Here is a 26,506-nt window from a genome sequence, read left to right as displayed (position 1 = left end):
TTGAATCCTCTTTTGCCTCTTCTAGCGTTGGAATGGTTTTATATCTATTTAATGTGTGAACTAGCAAGACAAAACGCGTGTAAATGATAACCTTTCACTCTATTGCGGTTAAACTTGCAATTGATCCGCGAGTCACATGCGTGCCGAACCGTGGGGCTTGGTCCGTACGGATCACGGATCAACAACGATGCATTTAACCACTAGCTAAAAACATTATTACCATATCTGCTTAGTTTGGATTTAGAATGGTGTAATGTGATTCACTTTTCAAGTGTTACCACTGGCTTACATGTTGCGTATTTGGGATGATTATAACACTGCTATTGTGTAACAATTTACAGTTCTACTCATAAGTTTACACACCCCTTGCAGAATATGCACAATTCAAGTAATATTTAAAAAAAAAAATTAGTGATGATATAAAAAATGCATGTGTTTTACATACAAAATCTTTAGATATAATCCACAAGACAAAATAATAACTGAATTTAAACACATGAACCAGTTCAAAAGTTTACATACCCTTGAATCTTAAAGGTGCTACAGAGGATGTTTTGTTTTATACATTTTTGCAATATTACTTGAAACTGTCTTTACTAACTGATAAAAGACTATTTATTAGGTGCACTGAAAGGAATAATATTAATATACATCATCTGTGCACGAGGTAGGGCCTTAAAAACCTCAGCCAATCGCGTAAACGATTGGCCCTCTGGCTTGTCATTCACTGCCATGACGTTCCTTGTTTGAGACATGAGCGGCTGCGCGCTCCACTTTCCACACTCCACAGGCGCCGCATGCAATGTTTTTGTCAGAGGACAGGAGTAACAACTGCAGATTATGGGTTACCTGTGGTGAGTCCGACATAATGAATCCACTAACACGACACAGCGAATGCCGGTGGTAAACACTCGTGTTCCAATACTCGTGCACGAGTTTTGGGAGGCGTTCCCTCGAAATGAGCTGTGAAGGAGGGGGGTTGTTCTTACGCATGCGCTCATTTCAAAAACTCACTAACAGTCTTTGGTTTCTCAGTCGACGAAAAGATCCTCTGTAGCACCTTTAATACTGCGTGTCATTATCTGGATGATCAATGACTGTTTTTAGGTTTTGTGATAGTTGTTCATTAGTCCCGTGTTTGTCCAGAGCAGTTAAACTGAGCACAGTTCAGAAAAATCCTCCAAGTTCTGCACATTCAGTAGTTTTCCACCATCTTTTGCATATTTGAACCCTTTCCCAACAGTGACTGATTTATATGTTTTTTTTTTTTTTTTTTTTTTTTTGCTTAAAAATCATATTTTTTTTTCATTTAGCACTGCCCTTCGGAAGCTACTCAAGATGATTCCCCGAAGACAAAATAAGTACAATTTACCCCGTGCACAGCTCCTTGTAACGTTTATAAATATTAATATATGATGTATATTAATATTACACATGCTATAATGTGAGCTAAATGATTTCTCCCCGGCTTTTTCTTACACGTACATACATAAGCCTACCTTTCAGAAGCATGTGTCAGGCTTTAAAATCATTAGTCATCACCAGCAGTAAAAGTCATCATCTTTTGTATTCATATCCGGATATGTTTATTTGTTTTGAAGACATTTTTGGATGTACATCAGGGATGTACATGAAGACCAATGCCGCTTTGAGAGTGAGGTGAGGGCAGGGAGGGAGTGGCACTACTAGGTAGAATGAAGGAAAGTTAATTTAAATTTAGAATAACTAATGGGGTAATAACTTGTTGGTACAAGTGCAATTATTTCAAATGAATGTCTCAAAGATAAGTAAATAATTAAATTTAATTAAAAAATAAATTTCCCTCTTTCTTGCAGCCTGTGTGTATGAGTTCGCCTATAGGCACCCCCTGATTACATTCAACATTTTGATTTAGTCTTGCTCAGTATTCACCTTATTTTTTGTAAATTGCATATGTTAAGCTTCCTCTGTCATCTGCTTCCAGTTATTTTTAGCTGTACAAAACAGTTTATTTCCTCATTGAAAAATGTGTATAAGTCTACACGTTTTTGTCATTCTCTCTGCCTTGAGTCTAAGCTCATAAATGCTTTGTGAAAAAAAATTTGATAATTACATATACAAGGTTTCACCCTGACCACCCACTCGAGAGGAGAACGTTATCCTGTTATTCTATACATGCCACACATGCTTTCATATCCAGTCTTGCAACTGCAGTTCAGGTGATAAACTGAACTGTGTGAAGATTTCACTTCTTTCACAGCATTGATGACACACAGATAGGAAGAAAGCAATGCGCTTGTACTTCAGATACATAAGAGTATCTCTGGAGGACACTGGGACATACTGTTTGTAATATTTATGCAATGTCACATCTTGTGCTTCTTAAAATGCAAAGTTGACTCAGACTCAGATATGCGTTTGTAGTTAGTAGACCAAGACTGGATGTGAGAATCCTAAAAAAATTAGGCAAGACTAATAAGAAAAACTAATAAAGTTACCATCCATTTGGCAAGTTACTTTTTCTTTCTCCGTTTTTTTTTTTTATATGCCCTATGTTACAAGTCTATTTAGGTCACTTTTGGGCCTTGGTCTTTATAAATTCATTATACATGTAATGTGATGTTTCTGAATGCTCTGTTCTTGTTTACAGTATGACTGATTTTACTTGAAGATTGCACAGAAGAGCAGATTATCAGAATTCATTTGTGCATTTGATCCACTGGATTAATTAATTTCATTTTGTTGTTTTCTTCTCTCAGGATTTGCGGGTGAAGCTGGAGCATGAGCGAGAGAAACGGTGAGTCGGAACATTCTCATTATTTTTGCAGCTCTCAGTCCCTTCCTTGATCTCATTCCTCTCGTCTTATCCCAGCTCTCGTTACGCCATTTCTAAGATCTCACTGCATGGGGAAGAACAGAAAATATGCCAAGCTGCCCAAAAGAACCGGAATGTTCCTATAAAATATTTTGACATTTAGACACAGCGTTTCACACACTCTGTTAGAGACGGAGGCAGAGGAAAGAGAAGGTGAAGCCAAGTGTTTGAGCTCAATGGCACACCCAATATTAATTTTCAATGTCCTGTAGGTCATTCATACGCCCACACACAGAACATGTCATTTTTCCCATCTCAAGACTGCCAAATGCCAACACGTGAGTGTTTGCAAAGTATATCCATATGTGCTTTAGCAAACCTGTTACGTTTTACTACGGTACTCATAAAAAGACAGTATTTTCCCTCATATCAAGCCAATGTTTCTTCTTGGGAAGAATCTTTGACGAAGCTTTGTTTACTGGAAGAAAGTGAATTAACGTTCTTGTCAACAAGCACCACAAAGCCTTAATGCATTCTGGGAGAAGTCACACTTTGGTCTTAAAGCTCCCCAGAGAACCCCGTCCGCCGTCTGTGTGAAAATGCCTCAGTAGGTTGTGTCACAGGAAGTCGGTGCAGCGTCACTTACTGCATTGGAGGTGACAGGCAGCCGGGTGTGCTGCTTCACAACTCTAATTGGCTGCTGTGGCACAAAATCTTCGTTTAACCCTCTTCTGTTCTTGCTCGACTTTAAGCAGAGATGTATGAGGAGGAGGTGATGGACCACTAATAGATAAATCAATGGAAGTAATAGGGTAGCTATAGGAAGTGACGTCCCGCCTTTAATTAGAACAGCCAGTCGGCTTATTGCGTCACGTCTTTTTGCTTTAGAACAAAAGTTTTAATTCCAAGGACCCCCAAATATGTCTTATGAAAGGAACTTTTCCTAAAATATAAAGGTTGTTATATATTTTCATGCCGACAAAGTCATTTATACTGTGTTAGAAAAAATAAGTAATATTTTACTTTTGCTTGTCATTGTTTTATGTGAAATTACTTTGCATTAAGTTTATTGCATATACTTTAAACACAGAATATAAGCACACAACATTTTAGTTTTCTTTCTTCTAATATTAGAACATTATAAAACTTGTTAAAGGTGCCCTAGATTCAAAATTTGAATTTACCTCGGCATAGTTGAATAACAAGAGTTCAGTACATGTAAAAGACATACATTGAGTTTCAAACCCTATTGCTTTCTCTTTCTTATGTAAATCTCATTTGTTTAAAAGACTTCTGGAAAACACGCAGATCTCAACATAACACCGACTGTTACGTAACAGTCGGGGTGTACGCCCCAATATTTGCATATGCCAGCCCATGTTCCCAACATTATGAAAGGAATTAGACAAGGGCAGCCAGTATCAACGTCTGGATCTGCACAGGTGAATCAACAGACTAGGTAAGCAAGAACAACAGCGAAAATGGCAGATGGAGCAATAATAACTGCCATGATCCATGATAGCATGATATTTTTAGTGATATTTGTAAATTGTCTTTCTAAATGTTTCGTTAGCATGTTGCTAATGTACTGTTAAATGTGGTTAAAGTTACCATCGTTTCTTACTGAATTCACGGAGACAAGAGTCATCGCTATTTTCATTTTTAAACACTTGCAGTCTGTATAATTCATAAACACAACTTCATTCTTTATAAATCTCTCCAACAGTGTAGCATTAGCCGTTAGCCACGGAGCATAGCCTCAAACTCATAGAGAATCAAATATAAACATCAAAATAAATACTTTACTCACATAATTCGAAGCATGCATACAGCATGCATGACGAACATCTTGTAAAGATCCATTTGAGGGTTATATTAGCTGTGTGAACTTTGTAAATGTGCTGAAATATAATCGAGAGCTCGTGTGGCAGGGAGCACGCGAATTAAAGGGGCGGCGCGCTGAAAAAATCAGTGCATAGTTAATGATGCCCCAAAATAGGCAGTTAAAAAAATTAATTTGAAAAAATCTATGGGGTATTTTGAGCTGAAACTTCACAGACACATTCAGGAGACACCTTAGACTTATATTACATCTTGTGAAAAAGCATTCTTGGGCACCTTTAAAATCAAATTCATTTGTATAGCATTTTTATCAATAAATATAATTCCAAACAGCCATACTCGCAACATAGCAAGAAGATACATTTTTAAATGGTGGTTGTTGTTTTTTCTATACAAATCTATTTTTATTATTATTATTATTTTATTTTTTTCTGTTAATATGTTTATTTTTTTCTCTAAACTTTTCCGTGGACCCCCATCATCCTCCTGTGATGCCTCGACTTGCCTTAAATGGACTTTGTTTGTAAGGAAGCTTAACATTTTGGCATTTCCTTCACTGGCCTGGACTCTGTATCCCTATTCTCTTGCACATAATGTCTTCACTAATAACAAAAATGTAAAAAAAATTGGTCTATTTATTATGTTTCTTTGAGCAAACAATGATATCTGTGAATCTTATTAAAGATATCAGCCTGGCCAGATGATGGGACTTCCGTGATGGGACTTCTCATGAATATGCATAAGATTTTTTTTTTTTCACAATCTAAATTGCATTATGTAATATTTTTTTTTTTTTTTTTTAAATTAAGACTTTAATTCAGAAAGGACACTTAGAAATTGATCAAAATTGGCAATAGACTTTTGCATTGTTACAAAAGATTTCAAATAAATGTTGTTCTTTTGAACTTTCCATTGATCAAAGAATCCTGAAAAAAAAATTATCATGGTTTCCACAAAATTACTTAGTTTTCTTGAGCAGCAAATCAGCATATTAGAATGATTTCTGAAGGATCATGTGACATGAGACTGGAGTAATGGCTGCTAAAAATTTAGTTTTGCCATCACAGGAAAAAATTACATTTCAAAAAATATATTACAATAGAAAACAGTTATTTTAAACTTAAATACTTTTTCACAATATTACTGTTTTTACAACCCCACACTGTTGAACATTAGTGTATGAACAGCAAAATCTATCTACTTCCACATCATCATCGTAATATCATGGTGCCTTTTTGCCGGTTGTTTTCATTGTGTTACATCAGAAAGTCGTAAAACGTAACATGAATTAAACTTGTATACATATAACTTCATATCTCACAGCACACATCATAAATCCACACCTACAGTAATAAAAAACTCATCAAAACAGGCATTAGTTTGCAGACCAGCCTAGTTGGACACACTCAAAACTGTCTTCCTCTGGCAGCGACCGCAATACTGAGACAGGAAGGAGGAGAGCGCCGCGTGCCATGCCAAGCGCAGAGAGACGCGGCCAAACCAAGGCGCTTATCTGTGCACGCCAAGGAAGGAAAATCATCTCGTACCCTACATCCTCCATTTCTCCAGTCTTCCGCTATGATTTTCTTCCATCGCTATCTCCCTCATCGGCCAGTGTAAACAGGGCCATCGCTCAAAACCCAACAAGCAGAAGATCTGACTGTTAAACAGCACATAACTGATCTCAAATCAGCGTTAAAGCTCGATTTCACCCATGACGGATGTTGTCTTCTTTCCTATAAACCTCTTCAAATGAGAACCAATCATTAAGTTGGAGATACAAAAACCACTACTTACTAAAGTCAAAAATTGTTTAAGTTAAAGATAACGGTTCTTCAAAAGTAGTAGATAAGTGCTCTGTGTATGTGTGTGCTAGACTTTGGAGGGGGAATGGGAAACATGCTTCCTGCTACTTTCAGCGTTGCTCCAATTTTTTCTCTTTCCTCTCAGGAAGCGCTCCATCTACCTTCGTGTGCGTTGTGATGTGGGCCCCGGTGTTGAAACAGTGGTCCGCTCTGGTTGATTAGACCAAATGCACACTTATCATGCATTTGCATCAAGCATACACATAAGCGAATATCCACTCTCAGTTCCTTTTTCTCTCACCCCACACGTTGACGCACACTCTAAACATAGGCACGCTTGTTAGATAAACAGACACACCATTTGTGGACTGTTCCATGCATGAATACACCATAAATGGCTGTAAAAGAACCCATCCACCCGTGTTCAACTGGGCTGTCCTTCATCCCCTCTTGCTATGGCATTGACCCCCAATCTCAGGAAATGCCCTGTGATTGGAAAGGTGTCACCCGTCCACAGTGCCATGTTTACATACCTCTTACATACAGTATGGATGGTGTAACTAAATGAAAGTTCTTTGTACTCGAAATTTGCAGGAACCTGACCATTGTTTTGATTTGATCAGACCTTTTCTCCTCTTCCATTAGAATCATTCCGTTCCAAAGACCACTGAAGTTCAAGGATCTGCTTCAGAAGGTGATGGAGGCTTTCGGGCAGCAGATGGATCTATACTACACTGATAAAGAGGTAGTGATTCTAGTAACTTATTGTAACCTTTTCGTAGTGAAATGTCGGTATAGATAATTTATTGACCAATATTTAGACATTTTGGAAATGTGTGCATTAGCCAATAACCATGCCTGTTTAAAAAAAAAAAAAAAAAAAAAAAAATATATATATATATATATATATATATATATATATATATATATATATATATATATAAAAAAGGTATTTCTCATTATCATAACATTTTATTATATATAATTTTAGGAGTGTGACAAATTTACAATGAATTTATAATGTATAATGAAGTTAGATGAGTGAGACGAAACACCAATACTAAATTAAACTTCAAATTTAACTTTTCACTCAAATTGTTATTCTAGTCATATACACTACTGATCAATAAAAAAATGTTTTTTAATAGAAATTAATATTTATTTTCTGCTAGGATGCATTAAAGAGTTAGTTCGGCCAAAAATGAAAATTCTGTCATTAATTACCCACCCAAGTCGTTCTACACCCGTAAGACCTTCGTTCATCTTCAGAACACAAATTAAGATATTTTTGATAAAATCCGATGGCTCAGTGAGGCCTCTATTGCCAGCAAGACAATTAACACTTTCAATGGCCAGAAAGCTACTAAAGACATATTTAAAACAGTTCATGTGACTACAGTGGTTCAACCTTAATGTTATGAAGCGACGAGAATACTTTTTGCGCCAAAAAAAACAAAATAATGACTTTATTCAACAATATCTAGTGATGGGTGATTTCAAAACACCACTTCATGAAGCTTTACGAATCTTTTGTTTCGAATCAGTGGTTCAGAGCACGTATCAAACTGCCAAAGTCACGTGATTTCAGTAAACGAGGCTTCGTCACGTCAGGGTTTCGAAATTTCAGTGGTTCACCACTGGGGGGCGTGACTTTGGCAGTTTGATACACGTTCCGAACCACTGATTCGAAACAAAAGATTTGTAAAGCTACGAAACTTCATGAAGCAGTGTTTTGAAATCCAAAGATGAACAAAGGTTGTGGAACGACAAGAGGGTAAGTAATTAATGACAAAATTTTCGTTTTTGGGTGAACTAACCCTTTTAAATTGATCAAAAGTGACAGTATAGACTTTTATAATGTAAAAAAAATATATATATTTCAAATAAATGCTGTTCTTCTGATCTTTCTATTATAAGAAATTCCTGAGCAGCAAATCAGCATATTAGAATGATTTCTGAAGATCTCGGCTTTGAAAATCCATTACTTCTCAACTCGTAATTGGATTAGCATTTATACTTTGCAGTAAGGATCTGTACATTTCATTAATGTGTTGTTTTTAAGTTATGCATCTTGTTTTATTAATAATATGTCTGGTCTTAGACGTTGGTTGCTCTGAAGTGTCAGGAGGATTTGGACCGAGCAGTTCAGTTATTGAGCTCCAGCTCTGGAATCAACAATCTGCTGAGAGTGATTCTGAAAACACCTCCTAACAACCAAGTGAGTCCAAGCCAATGCAAAGCAAAGCAAACCAAAATAAACCCAACCCAAAGCCAATATTAAAACAATGCCTAAACCCACGTGGAAACCCTAACCTGTACATGAACTAGTTCTCAGACCACAAGCTCACTTTCTCACATCCTTCTTATTATTCGGGTAAAATAAAGAATGCTACATTTGGTTAAATGTAAAGTTTTTTATTTTTAATTATTATATTATATTATATTATATTATATTATATTATATTATATTATATATATATATATATATATATATATATATATATATATATATATATATATATATATATATATATATATATATATATATATATATATATATATATATTTATTTAAGAAAAAGGAGAGACAATTTCCCAATGTATGTAAGAAAAAAATTAATTAAGGATATTCTCGTTGTTTATAAGTCTTATTTTTGCATCTCAGGATGTTTTAAGGATGTTTAGACTTTTTTGAATGGAAAACTATTTGTTATGAAAACTCTTGAAATGCACATATTGTTCCAGGTTTAGCAGAATTCCTTATATGTGTCCATCTCCCTACAGTTCCTTCAAGTGAGCGGCCAAGACAAGCAGAGCGAGATGAGGTCATCCAGGTCCCTGGGAGATCTCAAAGCCTCAGTTCTCAAAGGCTCTGAACGAGTGCGCAAACACTCTACAGGTGCGTCATGCTGGCTTACACACACCCCTAACACACACAGCATAGGCAAAATGACAGTACACAATGGGTTTATAGTCAGCTTTGTTTGCACTTTTCTCCATCAGGACTGAGGAATGGCATTAAAGAGTGCAGTGACGTCAGGGCTGTTAAAGAAAGCCTGGGCAAATCATTTTGGTTGTTTTGAATGGCAGATGAACAGATTAAAACCATCAGTTTGATAGCGCTTCCCTGTGTGATTGCATTTACATAATATTTGGCCAATCGGAATCAGTTCAGTTGGAATGTGCGTTCCCAATGAAACGGTTTAGTTGAACGCACATTCTGGAATATCAATGTAGGTGCTTGTTTACATGTCAATCATGTAGAATCCCAAATTAAATTTGTGTTTTGCCTCGCTTGCCTCATTGTTTTAGTAATGTTTTTGCAGTGTAGGCAGATACAGTTTTTGCTAGCTCTCAGATGGCAGGTTATATGGAACGACATTTAATTTAAATGTCATCATGATGCACAACAGATGTATAAACCCTCCTTCATCCCATCAACAAATACAGATGTTTAGTCAACTTTAAAGGGGTTATCAAAGATATAATCATTCAAACATTTTGGGTCGGTAAGATTTATTAATATCTTTGAAAGAAGTCTCTTTATTATCACCAAGGTTGCATTTATTTGATCAAACATACAGTAAAAAGAGTTAAATTGTGAAATATTATTACAATTTAAAATAGGTGATTATATATATATATATATATATATATATATATATATATATATATATATATATATATATATATATATATTGTTCTTGTGATTGGGAACCTGAATTTTCAGCATCATTACTCCTTCAGAAATCATTTTAATATGCTGATTTGCTCAAGAAACATTTCTTATTATTATCAGTGTTGAAAACAGTTGTGCTGCTTAATATTTTTTATGTAAACCATGATAATTTTTTTCAGGATTGTTTGATGAATGGAAAGAGCAGCATTTTGTCTTTACTGTCATATTTGATAAATTTAATGCATCCTTGCTGAATGAAAGTAATAATTCCTTACTTACTGACCCCCTTAAATTCAAAATAAAATGTATGTCTTTATTCTTCAGTTTATTAATAGTACTAGTCTACATGCAGTCTCTGAAATGCAGATATTTCATCTTGTTGAATGCAAACGAATGTAGGAAACTGATGACAGAACTTGTCATATTTGAGTAAGGACAATCAAGGGTATCTCGAGTTTGATTCGCGCTCTGTTAAGATCTGTGTTTTGTAAAGTCATTTCATTGTCAGTCTCAGATTGTAGAGTGCTTCAAAGGCTAGTGGAACTAGTTTATAGTGTTTGGAAATGCATCTCTTAAAGCTTTTTGCTGTGATCAGCAGTAGAAGAGTGCAAATTCACATGCATACACCCATTTGTCATGTCTCTTTTAACATACAAACACACACTAATGGCAAAACATTATGAAAAATAAAAATGAGTGTCTTCCCCAAAGAAAGCATGTATAGGGTGAAGCGTTTCTCAGCTCAGTAACGCACTCTTTTTCTCACCATCTCACATTTTTTCAATGTTTGGCACCATCTCTTTGTTTTCACACCTGAGAACGAGACGTGGGAAAGAAAATAGCTCGCTTCACATTGCATACTGAATGATGGAGGTTGTAGGTTTTTGCTGGCTGAATGTCAAGGATGTATTTTTACAGATTTCAGTATGTCAGAGCAGTCAGCATTTGTCATCATAATGGGTTGAAGGAGAAATACTTTTGCACTGCCTACTTACATAGCATGTTTTGCATAACTTTTTAGCAGTTGGTTAATAAAAACAGCATTTAAAGAGACCATATCTTGAAAAACTGGATGCTTTTTTGACATTACATCCATTAGAACATTAACATGACCGCCCACATTTACTGTATGTATGACCTATTTACTGTAATATTAAAAAACAACTTGGCCCAACCTTATGAATGACTTCTACTAAACCTGTACATGGAGGATGGATATGTATAGAAGTCTTAAAGGTACAGTAACAAAAGCAGCCTATTTTAGTCAACGCCATAGAGAGGGAGGAAAAAGGTGGGATTTATGCATGAACAGCGCAATATCCAATTATAGTGCAATGGAGGTCTCACGTGACTTTTCCGCATTCCTTCCCAGTTACTACCCATCAAACCCACGGGACGCTTTAGTAAGTCTGGTAAAACTCAATGGGCTCAGGCTAGGCATAAGAGAGATGCTCCCTCCTACGGTAACTTTAACCGCTGGTGTTGATGTTATATATATATATATATATATATATATATATATATATATATATATATATTTATAAGTATTTCAAAATGTTCATGTTTCATAATATATAATTACTACTGAAACATAATAAAATAGTACATTTTAGTATATTTATCAGTTTCAGTTTTTACACTATTGCCATCACATATATTTTAGTTAAAGAATAAAAATGTTAATGTGAATATATATATATATATATATATATATATATATATATATATATATATATATATATATATATATATATATATATATATATATATATATATATATATACACATGTCCCACCATGCTCTTTTAATTATTATTGCCATTCTTTTTCATTAAACTCCACTGTCTTTATTCATCCATTATTAGCGCTATCTCTTCCTCTCACATTCAGCTCACATGTACCTGTCACTCACACCACGCTTCAATCTCAGTCATTATTCACTTCAATCTGCTCAACTTCTTTTTTTTTTTTTCTTTTTTTTCTTCTGTGATCCCGCACCCTGTTATTAGTTTCTGTGGAAGTATTTCTGTGGAAGTATTACTGTTCCAGACTGTAGGATGTGTCATGCTAATATCACTCTGTCTGCCTGCAGGATCTCTGAACATGGGCCGCACCTCACCCCCACCCGGCAGCGTACCAGAAGAGCAGCAGCAGATCGCTCGGCAGGGGTCCTACACCAGCATCCACAGTGAAGGAGAGTTCATCCCAGAAACGCTCGACTCCAATGTAAGATTCATGGTTTGGAGCTTCAGATTACAGCTGACTTTTCACAATATGTTTTCATAGTACACCATGATTTTAAACAGGCACTTTGAACAATTTTAAGCAATTATTCAGATTTTAAGCCTTGGTTATAAGTAGTGTTAGCACAGATACTGATATTGATATACTGCAGTGGTTTCCAAACTGGGGCGGCAACCCCTAGGGGGGGGCCCGGAGTTATAAAATGGGGGTTTGGCAAGGCTAAAGGAGATGATCAGGCCAATTTTGGGCCCAATTCTCCCCTTCTGACAATCCTAGGTTAAAATCCCGATTATCTTGAAGGTCCTACAGACTATCTTGTCAGATTTTCCTGTGGTGTGGTTTATATGATGAACAGATTGAATTTAGGCTTTTTTTCACATATAACCATTGATTAGCGAACATAAACAGAAGCTCCACTGAACTTGCTTGATATGCGAGAACAAACCTCTTGCTGAAGCTCAAACCTGCTGTGTAACACACGAGAACGAACCTCATTGGTTCTCGCATATGCTTGAGCTTCTGTTTACCAGTTGATGAATGTTTATATGTGAATAAAAGCCTAAATTTTAACTGTTCATCATATAAAGTGATTGTGTCTCTTCAAAAAGTTTGGACTAAACCACTCAATTCATATGGATTAGTTTTATGATCTCTTTATGAACTTCTTAAGCATCAAAGTGGTAGTTGCGTAGCTGTCAATGGAGGGAAAGAAATCGCTTCGATTTCATCAACAAGGTCTTCATGTGTGTTCGGAAGATGAACAAGTCTTACGGGTTTGGAACGACATGAGGGTGAGTCATTCATTTTTGGATGAACTAACCCTTTAACTTTTTTAAACTGAGCATCATAAAATACCAAAATAACTCTAAATGTAAAAATAGGGGAAATATCCTGTATTGACCAATATTAAATATCTTATATTGACTGATAGTGATGAATTTAAAATTCTCCACCGATACATATATATGAAATCAGGCAGTACTAGGAGATTTCGGCAATTTGTTTAGTAACAGGCTGGCAATTATAAACCTCATACATAGGCAAATAAGCATGGCAATCCAGGGTGTACAGATGCACAGTGTGACATTTAAAAACCTGAATTAAAGTGTCTGGAAGAAGATAAACCAGGGTTATGATGAATCCCAAATGACTGTTTATTTTGAGTGACCCTGATTGTTTCTGATTAAGAATGACCCTGGTTTAACAAACTGTGAAATGTCCAATAAAAAGAAACAATACTGAGTTTTTATGGTCTCTTACAGTATGTTCTTTCGCCCTGTACTTTGACTTGTTTAAAGTGTACAAGATGTCACTGTTCTGTGTAACTGCACTTTATAACAGACTGGGGAAAAGGAAGCTTGGACATATTATGGGCATTTGCTCATGGAAAATCTTACGTCAGTCTTGTAGAGGGCTAAGGTTCAGATGCACAAATGGTAATGAAAAATGTAATGCAATGAAATTATGTCATTTCTTTTTTGTCTGTAGATTATGGAGCCATTCGGGAGTGCTGATGGGTCGCTTTCCAGCAGCTGTCAGTCACTGGACCAAGCACTGGATAGGTAGGCCAAACACCGCTTTATGAACTTGTGTGAATTAGGGAGGTAGAAGACTATATTTTAAAAAAAGACCAGTGTAGGGTCGCACCGGCCATTCATAAGTTCTTAAATTGGAATGTAAATTACACATTAGTGGTTTAGTACCTACTAGCCTACTAGCTTTTATGGTTGCACCATTTGTTCTTAAGGCAGAACATAGCTAGTAAGACGTAAACTTTCAATAAAGTAATGCGCAATCACTAGGGCTGACACTAGTTGACTAACCATCAGCCGACGAGGAAAGGCTTAGTCGACCAAAATTTTGTTAGTCACTTAGTTGCAGGGGAAAAAAATCCACAGGAAGTGGCGAAGTCATGCAGTCTGTGACGGACAGATCATTAACAGCTGGATATCCAAATGCTTGCCTATCATTCATTGACCTCAAATATGGCTTCATCTGAAACTTTACATGGCAGCTTGAGTGTGAAAGCTGAATAGTAGTGCACTTACTGCATAACAGCTAACATGGAGGCGCCAGTGCGATCACTTGCACTTAAAACACTCTGTCATTTTTGGTCATACAGATAAGAGTAATACATCTTTTGAATCTGTGAAGAGTCTGTTTATTTGTGTACACTCACAATAACAACAAAACGTGCTTTTGTAAAATAATGAAAGCAAACATGGTGCGATTTATGCCATCTCTCTCTGTGAACTTGAGCCAAAAAAGAACTGAAACTCAATGAAACTTGCCTAACAGACATGAAAAATATATCTATAGAAAGTGAAATGTCTACTTTTAAAGGAACCACTTCAAATGGAAAACATTTGAATTGTTTTTTTTCCTGACACATTCATAATCATTACTTCTGCCGGTGTGCTGTGGCAAGCTTTATGCGTGCGCTTGAACGCTGATTAGGCTATGTAGGCATTAAAGGGCCTTTATTATGATTTATATGGTTTATGAATAAACATGCGATCAGTCGAAAATCACGATTTACGTTCAATGACCTAATAGCAGTCTTATATATATACAGAGTCTAAAGTAAAAATTTAGCTTATACGTAGAGTTACATTTCAACGTTTAATGGTGCAAAATTTTTTGTAATGCGCAAGTTGTAACTTTATGCTAAAACTTGCAAATTACGCACAGCTGGTGCAACCGACCCTAGTCTACTAATTGGTCTTAAAAAAAAGCCTTTAGTAATTAGCCTGGTATTTATAATAAACAATTTATCATACCTTTTTTTTATAGCAGATATTAAAGGTGCCCTGGATTCAAAAATTTAATTTACCTTGGCATAGTTGAATAACAAGAGTTCAGTACATGGAAATGACATACAGTGAGTCTCAAACTCCATTGTTTCCTCCTTCTTATATAAATCTCATTTGTTTAAAAGACCTCCGAAGAACAGGTGAATCAATCAACATAACACCGACTGTTACGTAACAGTCGGGGTGTACGCCCCCAATATTTGCATATGCCAGCCCACATTCCCAACATTATGAAAGGCATTACACAAGGGCAGCCAGTAACGTCTGGATGTGCAGAGCTGAATCAACAGACTAGCTAAGCAAGCAAGGACAATAGCAAAAAATGGCAGATGGAGTGATAATAACTGACATGATTCATGATATCATGATATTTTTAGTGATATTTGTAAATTGTCTTTCTAAATGTTTCGTTAGCATGTTGCTAATGTACTGTTAAATGTGGTTAAAGTTACCATCGTTTATTACTGTATTCACAGAAGCAAACAAAAGAGCCGTCGCTATTTTCATTTTTAAACACTTGCAGTCTGTATAATTCATAAACACAACTTCATTCTTTATAAATCTCTCCAACAGTGTAGCATTAGCCGTTAGCCACGGAGCATAGCCTCAAACTCATTCCGAATCAAATGTAAACATCAAAATAAACACTGTACTTACGCAATTAGACATGCTGCATGACGAACACTTTGTAAAGATCCATTTTGAGGGTTATATTAGCTGTGTGAACTTTTTTATGTTGTTTAAGGCAAGCGCGAGCTCTTGGGGCGTGGAGCACGAGATTTAAAGGGCCACACACCCTGCATCGGCTCATTTCTAATTATGCCCCAAAATAGGCAGTTAAAAAAATGAATAAAAAAAATCTATGGGGTATTTTGAGCTGAAACTTCACAGACACATTCAGGGGACACCTTAGACTTATATTACATCTTTTAAAAAAAAGTTCTAGGGCACCTTTAAGAAGAAAATCTACTAATACTCTAATGGCTGGTAGTTGACATGTAGTTGCAAAGTTACTTGTAGTTAGTAGAATGTATAAAGTGGACTATCAAAATAAAGCGTGCGATGTGCGAACCATGTGCGATTTTAATTTTAGGTACCATTTAATGAAATCAGGTTATAAAATGTTGTATAATACAAAATATTTTGTTTCTAAAATTAAATTAAAATTAATTATTGGACTTTTTAAGTTTAGTATTTTATTTTAGAATCTGTTTTTCCAATTTATAGCCACTAAAGCCACTATAAACTAGTCAGCCCCATTTAACCTTATTGGACACTGTTTCAAAATTACTCACATTACTGAAATATGTAGTTTACTATTGTCACTACTTGTATTTAGTTAACTAAAAATGCCTTACTTGTTGTCTCTGCATATAAAATGAGATAATTACACACTTCACCTTAAAGAGTATATTATAATAATTATGGTTAGACAAGATATTTGATAAATGTAGCAACTGTCCAGAGAGGAAATGAAATCAAAGGCCAACCAGGAAGCTCTTGATGTCACCATGGTGACAGCTCGCTTATCTGGACGCCTGGATTCCAGTGCTATCGCACGCCGCCTCTGCTCTGCTAGGAGAGAGAGAATGAAGGAGAGAAAGATAGAGAGGGAGTGGGTTGATCTGACCAATCTATGCTGTTTTCTGTTGCCTGAGCACTATTGTTATAAAATGAGTCAGTCAATAATGCAGTGTGAAAAACCACAGGGGAGAGAAAGAGTAAGAATGAAAGACAGGAAAGCAAGAAAGAGAGAGAGGGAAAGAGAAAGGAAAACCTTGCTACCTGCACGAGCCTTATCTGGCTTTTAGCCCTCAGAACAATGGCAGGAAACAAGCGCATGGAAATTTTTCCCCTCACTGCGGGTGTGTGTGTGCCCGTTATCCGGGGTCTTGCTGATCCCCCCGCTCAGTACTGACGTCACCGTCGGACAGGGATAACAGGGTCGGGGCAGCAACAATCACTTTATGTCCCTCTGCACATTAACTCATGATGTTTTTTATTGCCAACGCCTGTAAGAGTTCAAATGGAGTTTTGTTTTTTTAATTAAACATCATCTTGACTTTTATAGAGCGAGCAGAAACGGGGCTGTTTGAATCTTAAAGTCAGCATGAAATGCAAGTTGCGGTAGTCTGTTCTTCCCTAATGTGATGTATATCCAAGAGAAACGCCTTCCAAAATAAAAAAAAGTAGGACTTGAATTTGTTCATGGGGAATTGATTGGGTTGTGGTTTGCTATTGCTGTGATCTCATGTGACTGACAGGTTGTCCCGCCCTCATGCCAGTAAACACGTCATCGGAATTTTATTTCAAAGAGTTAGTTCACCCAAAAATTACATTTCTGTCATTAATTACTCACTCTCATGTTGTTCCAAACCCGTAAGACCTTCGTTCATCTTCGGAACGCAAATTAAGATATTTTTGATGGAATCCGAGAGCTCTCTGATCTCCCTATACACAGCAACGTCATAACACATTTCAATGCCCAGAAAGGTTGTAAAGGCATTGATAAAATAGTCCACGTGACTTAGGGGTTGCACCAACTAATCGACTAGTCGACTTAATTGCTGCCACCATGACGCTTGAAGCATGACGTTGACTAGTCGCTGGTCATGCCTATTTAGGGCGCAACAGGATAAGAAATCTTTGAAGTTCACATTTATGCTCCGTATCCAACAGTTAAAGGTGCTAAAGAGGATGTTTTGTTTTATACATTTTTGCAATATTACTTGAAACTGTCTTTACTAACTGATAAAAGACTATTTATTAGGTGCACTGAAAGGAATAATATTAATATACATCATCTGTGCACGAGGTAGGGCCTTGAAAACATCAGCCAATCGTTTACGCGATCATCGCGTAAACGATTGGCCCTCTGGCTTGTCAATCACTGCCATGACGTTCCTTGTGAGAGACAAGCGCGGCTGCGCACTCCAGTAACTTTCCACACTCCACAGGCGCCGCATGCAATGTTTTTGTCAGGAGACAGGAGTATCAACTGCAGATTATGAGTTACCTGCGGTGAGTCCGACATAATGAATCCACTAACACGACACAGCCCGTGCACGAGTTTTGGGAGGCGTTCCCTCGAAATTCTTACGCATGCGCTCATTTCAAAAACTCAGTAACAGTCTTTGGTTTCTCAGTCGACGAAAAGATCCTCTTTAGCACCTTTAATGACAAATAAATGCATATTTCAAGAGCGCTCCATAAGATATGTTTGATAATACCATCTGTATGCTCAATATTGATTGGATGCAAGTTTTAAACAGCTTATTGTACAGGTATGTTAGTCGGCGTCCGAAACTGTGCTGCTACATAACACGCACACACACAGACAGTAGCGCGCACATCACGTGCAGATAGATCGCGCACATACAGAATCATTATTGTCAACACTGTTCTGTCATTTATCAATAAAATAGTTTAGTAACTGAAAAGTTCTAGCATTTGCTTCTTAGTAACTAAAACACACAGCTTCACTATTAGAAAAGAGACCTCAGCTCGAGGTCGTTCACGTTTTGCTTTCAAAAACGCGAAACGCGGGCAGTGGAATAGGGAAAAAACGCAAGGTCTCAAGACTCGTTTTTTTAAAAGTTGAACTGATTTGAACTTGAGCGTTGCATTTTTAGAACACCATGTCATGCGCGAGACGCTGCAAAATGTGAGCGCAATGATCCATATCCGTATGTCACGTATTTACATAGAAAAACAATGGAAAAGTAGCGCATTGGAATGGAAAAACACGTTCTGTGTGAACGGCCCCTTATTTGTTCATTAATGACGTCGACTCGACTTTAATCACATAAATGTTGACTTCAAGTCATTCAACCCTTAACATGACTACAGTGGTTCAACCTTAATGTTATGAAGCGAGGAGAATACTTTTTGTGGATCAAATCAAGTCCTGCTCTACTTTTCTTTCTCATTGATTATCCATTTTCACTCAGAAACGCATCACATATTATTCAAATAAAATGGGTTGCTATTGCTGATTTATGTTGACTTTCAACACGTCTTGATTAGAAGAGGAAAACCGAAGAGCTGTCATTTTCAAAAAAAAGTCTTGCAACATCTTATAACATGCTAGAACCTTTGTTTTGTGAATCAATGCCAGCTACAGCTTACATTGATTTAAAACTGAAAAAAATTGAATGTTGCTTCTAACTACCCACAGCTGAGCAAGTAATGGCAGATTGAATTTAGTCATTTGTTTGCCTGGAAAATATGATTAATGCCGTTACCCATCTGTTTTCTGTATAAATAACATTACCAAGAACTTTAGAACACAAAAATATACCTTTATGGAAATAATTGCATGATTTTATGCTATGCAATGCAAATGCATTTGGATTAAATAACAAAATATCAAATGAAATGGCACTATAAAAAAAAAAAAAATCAAAAATGAAATGTTTTTACAATTTATATTTTTAAATTGCAATTTATTTCTGTGATGGCAAAGCTGAATTTTCAGCAGTCGTCAGTGTCACATGATCCTTCAGAAATTCTGGCATTCTAATATGCTGATTTAGTTTTCAAGAAACATTACTTATTATTATCATAATCAATGAAAACAGTCGTGCTGCTTAATATTTTTGTGAATGAATAGAAAGTTCAAAAGAACTGCATTTATTTGAAATAGAAATATTTTGTAACATTTAAATGTCTTTACTTTTGCAATAAATAAAAGTATTCATTTCTTTAAGGAAAAAACATTGACCCGAAAACCAAAACCATTGAGCATGACCTCATATCCTGTTGCTTATATCTGTTCTGGGGTCTGAAATATTTTTATATACTTCAAAAATAGCGTGACCACCACATAAAAGCAAAATGGCTAATAAAGTGAAAAGGTTTAGCATCGTTTGTTTGCAAATGCCACATAGATAGTGGCCTACATGTTTCAAAATCTTTTTTTGGGTCACTGCATTGTACAGATTTGACTGACACTTAACGCTTTCACTGCGCTATTCAAAAGTCTACAAAACCGTGTTGAATGGTCAGACGTTGGTATCTCGGGTCAGGTATCGGGTAGAGAAAATCTCAAGTCTCCATCCTCAACGTAACGACAGGTGGCAGGCGGTCACATTGGCACAATGGGGACTGTGCGGTGCAGGAATGTAGGCCAGGCAGACGGTGCGGCCCAACCTCACCACTGCACACAGGGGAGTAACAAGCAAAAATAACCCATCATCTCTCCTTGTCTTTCCACAGCCCGCCATTCTCCCAGAGCAACCGGGACAACAATTACCTGAACCTCAACTATGAATACAAAGGTGAGGTTGACATGAGCAAGTGAATATGGATTTCTGTCAGAGCAGTGACTTGTTTTAATGGTCTCTGCTCTGTTATAGAGCCGGCTCTCTATGACAGGAGCAAAGGTGCTTCCTTTGAGCTGTTGACTGTGGTCACTCTGTGTTGCTAATGGGGCGTCAAAATGCAGTCCTGTTGAATGCAGCTGTGATTCTACCTTTGTTCCCAAACCTAGTGAGCTGCTTTGTGTACTGCCTAGATAGGCAGCTGCCTTCTAAGGGAGCATCCTAACAGAAGTAGAGCCTAATAAGTGACTGATTTGACATTCTACATAGACAGGAACTCATTTTCGAAGTGCATAGGAGATTTGACTCAATGTTGATTTCAGTTTATTTCTGTATTAAATTAATTATAAACATAACATTTATTCTATTTTAGTTCATTTATTTTTATTAATATTTTCTGTTTTGAAATATATTTATAGTAGTAGTTTATGAATATAAAAGGTCCATTTTGATTAATTTATTTTCATTATTATCAAAGTCCCTTTAAGACAAGTCATTTCACTCGGCGGCCATCTTTGAAACGCCTCTCGGGCATCCTGGGCATCATGCAATCTCTTTGAATGGGGAAACATCAAATTCTCCAAAACTGTTCGCCAACCTTATGATTAAATTTCATATTTGAAATCACCAATGAAATCTAACAACAACCGGCTCATAAATTTAGTTTCTAAATGCTCGAATCATGACAAAAAAAAAACTATTTTTTCAGGCTGGATCAAGCTAATGCGCAGACCTAAATGAGCGTCTCTTTGGAGGCGCGCGTCTGACTGTTTCTATAGAAACCGGTGATTCTAACGGCTGCTGAAGTGACGCGATGACTTTACCAGTCAGCGATTGGCTCTTATTTAGAAGGCGGGACTTATTCCGCCGTATTGCGTGTTACACTTTCTCCCATTCAAAACAATACGAGTGACACGTCTTGTGTTATTCTATAGTCTTTGTTATTATTCTGTATTAAATCAGTTATATTTATTACAATTAATATTAATAACATTGATAACATTTAGCTTTTTTCCGCCATCTTTGGTGATTTGTTTATTTTGCTCATCCATTCTGGGATGCTTCTTTGTAGGATTGTATTTTTTGGAATCAAAATTTCGTTAAATATTAAGGTTATTTTCAGAAAATGTAATAATTGTTAGTGTTATTATTATTATCATCATTATTATTTAAATTTTTATGAGAACTTAAACTTAATTCAAGAGATATTCTAAATGTATAAATATTTATATATTTTTGTATATACACTATTGAAAAAAATGGAATAATTATGATTTAAAAAAAAATATATAACAAAAAAAGTATACAAGTCTCTTAAAATCACCAAGGCTGCATTAATTTGATCAAAATGCAGTAATGAAATTGAAATATATTATGAAATTTATTATAAAATGTATTCCTTTGATGGAAAAGCAGAATTTTCAGCAGCCATTACTCTTCAGTGTCACATGATCTTTCAGAAATCATTTTTCAAGTTTATGTTGTCATTAAATTTTGTTGAATTTATGTTAAATTGAATAAATATATATATATATATATATATATATATATATATATATATATATATATATATATATATATATATATATATATATATATATCAATTTAGTTTTCAAGTAAATTTATCTTTGTTTAAGGATGTTTAAGTGTTTATACTAGAAAATAAGACAAAAAATATTGATTAAGAAATTGATTTTTCTTTTAGTGTGATGCCGGAAAAGTCTGCATATGTAGGCAGCTCACTAGGTTTTTGGAATAGAGTTATAGACCTGTATCGACAGGGAGAGAATGAGATTTTCACTCTTCTTTCCCCTTTCATTCCTTTTCTTCTGCTGTGCTGAGAAATTGAAAGTTACTGGAGTGGTTAAACAAGGAGATTTTCTCTCATGTCCTTCCCTGGTTAGTATTCTCTGTCTCTCCGTTGCTCTGTCACTCTCTCCAGCTCTCATGCTCATGCCCGGTTTCCCTCTGTTGTTTTTCCTCTTGAGCGGCGATCAAATAGAGCAGGCCTGCCTGATAATGAGATAGTAATCTTCCCCAACAGAGGGAGGCCGGTCACACACACATGCACAAAAACACTTTTCATGGAAACTTTCCTTTTTACATGCAAACCGTTTATATCCCAGTCTGTTAGAGAATAAAAAGAGCTCTATGATACAGACATCGTACGTGTCTTTCCATCGAAGGCCAAACTCACTCATACATGCATTCAGATTCCCAACACTGAGGATTGCTCCATAGAGAGCAGCCTTTTTTCCCCCTTGCTCTTGTGAGTAGATTTTTCCTCCCTGCGCTCTGCTTCTAAACAGAGCAAATCACTGGGTCTCCCTGGGAGACGGGCTGCAAACAGCACATGGGGAGGCAGTCGCTCGCTCAACAGCTGCTTTCAATTGCATGCGGCATCAGAACGCAGCGATCATGTTCAAGTGATCTAGTCAGTGTTTACACGCACACACTTACTCTGTAACTCTCTCTCTTATTTTGTTCAGGTCTTTCTTTCTTTCTTTCTTTCTTTCTTTCTTTCTTTTGTGAATCTGAATGACCACATATTATATTTTACACAAAGTAAATGAAGCCTGTATGAGGACCATTTTTAATTTTTTTTTAAAGAGAGGATTTATTATTATTTGTAATAAATTATTCAAAACAGAAACCCTGGAGCATGACACCATATCAGAATGTTTATATTTGTTTCGTGTCCCAAAATAATTTTGCATTATTTTCTTGACAAATAAAGAAAAGGAAACAAACAAACAAACATGACAGCTAAGCATATTTTCTCCTAGATTCAATTTACTACTGTAATAAACCACAGTAATACATTAAAATCATCATGTCTTGATGTAATTATTTTAATAATAGTATACATTAATATACATGTTACTTGTATATTATTTTAAATGTAATTAAATTTTAAATTAATTTCATTTATACACACTTATATACACATATATACTTCATTTATATGTGTGTGTATGTTATTGTATACATGGTTTATGAGGACACAAATGTGTATAATGACATGGGTATTACAACGTAAACATGGTTTATGAGGACACTTCCTGTGTCTTAGTTAACCAAATGGCTTAAACATACTAAACAGTGTTTTTTTGAAATTCAAAAAAATGCAGACAGTTTTCTGTGATGGGTAGGGATAGTGTAGGGGGATAGAATATACAATTTGTACAGTATAAAAACCATTACATCCCCGTAAACCACATATACAAGTGTGTGTGTGTGTGTGAGAGATAAAGAGCTCCTCAATATCTGATTTGCTGAGATTTCCCTCACAGATTTGTTTATTCAGTGACTTCACGCACAGTTACATATTGCCTTAAAATCAAATGTACTTACTGATCAAAATTGCTATTTTTTGTAAATAAGGAGAACATGTCTGTTTGTAAATCATAGCTTATTTATATACGGCCTGTATCTAACTGCTCCACCTGCAGGACGTCATGGGAAACACGGGACCTTCCCTCGGCAGTTCCATGTGTCCAGTCGCAGTAAAGACTACGGTGACGGTAAGATCTGCCCTTAGAACAATGTGTGTGTAACTGTTCTATTTATAATAAATGAAAACAGTGACTGTGTATGTCATTTAATTATTCTGAAATTATTTATAAACTTATGATTCAGTTTTACTTATTTTAACTGAGAGGTTAAATGTAATTAAGTTGAATGAATAACCAAGGTTAATGATGCTGAAAAGAGTTGTAATCTAATGACTTCTAATCTAATCTGCACGCCAGCTGTCAGTTATTTCACTGTTAGTTATTGTTTTGTCTATTTTTTTTTTTTTTTTAAAAAGCCTTAAATATAATAAGAAGTATTATTGTTATTAATGTATTTAGTTAGTTACTTATTATTTATTAAAGGTGCCCTCGAATGAAAAATTGAATTTATCTTGGCATAGTTAAATAACAAGAGTTCAGTACATGGAAATGACATACAGTGAGTCTCAAACTCCATTGTTTCCTCCTTCTTATATAAATCTCATTTGTTTAAAAGACCTCCGAAGAACAGGCGAATCTCAACATAACACCGACTGTTACGTAACAGTCAGGGTGTACGCCCCCAATATTTGCATATGCCAGCTCATGTTCCCAACATTATGAAAGGCATTAGACAAGGGCAGCCAGTATTAACGTCTGGATCTGTGCACAACCAAATCATCAGACTAGGTGAGCAAGCAAGGACAACAGCGAAAAATGGCAGATAGAGCAATAATAACTGACATGATCCATGATAACATGATATTTTTAGTGATATTTGTAAACTGTCTTTCTAAATGTTTCGTTAGCATGTTGCTAATGTACTGTTAAATGTGGTTAAAGTTACCATCGTTTCTTACTGTATTCACGAAGACAAGAGAGCCGTCGCTATTTTCATTTTTAAACACTTGCAGTCTGTATAATTCATAAACACAACTTCATTCTTTATAAATCTCTCCAACAGTGTAGTATTAGCCGTTAGCCACGGAGCACTATCAAACTCATTCAAAATCAGAAGTAAACAATATAACAGTATACAATACTCACATAATCCGAAGCATGCATGCCGCATGCATGACGAACACTTTGTAAAGATCCATTTTGAGGGTTATATTAGCAGTGTAAACTTTGTTAAGGCACTGTTTAAGGCAAGCGCGAGCTCTGTGGGCGGAGAGCACGGGATTTAAAGGGGCCGCAGCATAAAATCGGCGCCTTTATAATGATGCCCCAAAATAGGCAGTTAAAAAAATTAATTAAAAAAAATCTCTGGGGTATTTTGAGCTGAAACTTCACAGACACATTCAGGGGACACCTTAGACATATATTACATCTTTTAAAAACATAATCTAGGGCACCTTTAAAATTTCTGCCTTGGCCTGCTGGATTTGTTTTAAATAATTGGCCTCACATGTGTTTTGTTTCTTATGACACCATTTTGTTTTCACAAAGTCTGCATGAAAACTGGTGTTAAGAGCAAAAACCTCAGTATGGTATTTGGAGCCTCTCAATTCTCAGAGCGCCTAATTAGTAAATGAATACTTTGCTTAACATTTAGTAGATGCTTTCTTATCCAAAGCAAGTCACAATTCACTAATTGCAGGGACCTTCCCTCTGGATCGTGTTAGCGTGGAGGACGTTGCACAATGGCACAGAGCAGGATCGTGTTCTTGGTGATTCTCCTACTTGGAATCAAACATGTGTTTGCAGCCCAGATCCATAAATTGTTAGACCGCCAATACCAAAATACAAAACCCCTTTTCATCCCTGCTGAAGAGACTAGAAGGCTTGTTAATGCTGATTTGATGCTGTTATACAGGTGCTGATCTTTTCAGCATGTTCCTTACATTACATGTAGTGCTGGAGGCAGGATCTAGAAGAGATAAAGCTGTGCACATGGCCACAGCATGATTTGAGTTTCCCCAGAACTGAGTGTACTGTATTAAAGAGCTGGTCTGTGTGTGTGTTTTATTTGTGTTTTCCCTGATGAGGCACTCTGACTATTGCAAAACACTGTACTGAGAGGAGTTTCCTGCATTGTGGAAAGGTTGATGGAGGAAGTGAGAGACAAAGGAAAAGAAGAGCGTGAGAGAGAGAATCAGGGAATATAAAGATGCATGTGTAGACATGTGGCTTGACGTGTTGATTGCATGTTCCTTAAAGCATGAAGAGATTATTCAGAACAGGAATTTGAATTCTGCAGAGATTTACTCCATTTTGGGGGAATGTTATTTATGCATTTGGCAGACGCTCTTACCAAAGCAGATTATAGTGTTTTCAAGGTAATAATGTGTGCTGTGCGGCATAACCTGATTTTGCTGAGTTCGACATGTTCCTGGGTCAACATTTTTGTTGATTCTGGAACAACATTCAAATCAACCAATCAGATTTGAGGGACAATTTTACAGATTATGTCAAGTTTAGGCTTAAAATCATGAATTGGTGCTTCTACATCAGTGTTATTCATCTATCATTTCCCTCTGATTTTTGGGATAACTTATGGGTAGGGTTAGGTTTAG

General features: G+C 36.2%; 1 protein-coding gene across 1 annotated transcript in view; it reads left to right on the top strand.

Annotated features, from left to right (window-relative positions):
- The window catches only part of map3k22 (mitogen-activated protein kinase kinase kinase 22), an 81,729-nt gene that overhangs the window by 38,311 nt on the left and 16,912 nt on the right, over positions 1-26,506 (top strand). The window contains exons 5-12 of the mRNA XM_048174035.1: positions 2,739-2,776; positions 7,087-7,186; positions 8,543-8,659; positions 9,225-9,339; positions 12,211-12,344; positions 13,851-13,924; positions 20,393-20,454; positions 23,949-24,020. Coding sequence (XP_048029992.1) covers positions 2,739-2,776; positions 7,087-7,186; positions 8,543-8,659; positions 9,225-9,339; positions 12,211-12,344; positions 13,851-13,924; positions 20,393-20,454; positions 23,949-24,020 — 712 coding nt within the window. The remainder of the gene's footprint in view (positions 1-2,738; positions 2,777-7,086; positions 7,187-8,542; positions 8,660-9,224; positions 9,340-12,210; positions 12,345-13,850; positions 13,925-20,392; positions 20,455-23,948; positions 24,021-26,506) is intronic.

The sequence above is a fragment of the Megalobrama amblycephala genome, linkage group LG22 (genome assembly GCF_018812025.1).
Source record: "Megalobrama amblycephala isolate DHTTF-2021 linkage group LG22, ASM1881202v1, whole genome shotgun sequence".
In the NCBI taxonomy this organism is placed as follows: Eukaryota; Metazoa; Chordata; class Actinopteri; order Cypriniformes; family Xenocyprididae; genus Megalobrama; species Megalobrama amblycephala.
This window is presented reverse-complemented; position numbering and strand designations above follow the sequence as displayed.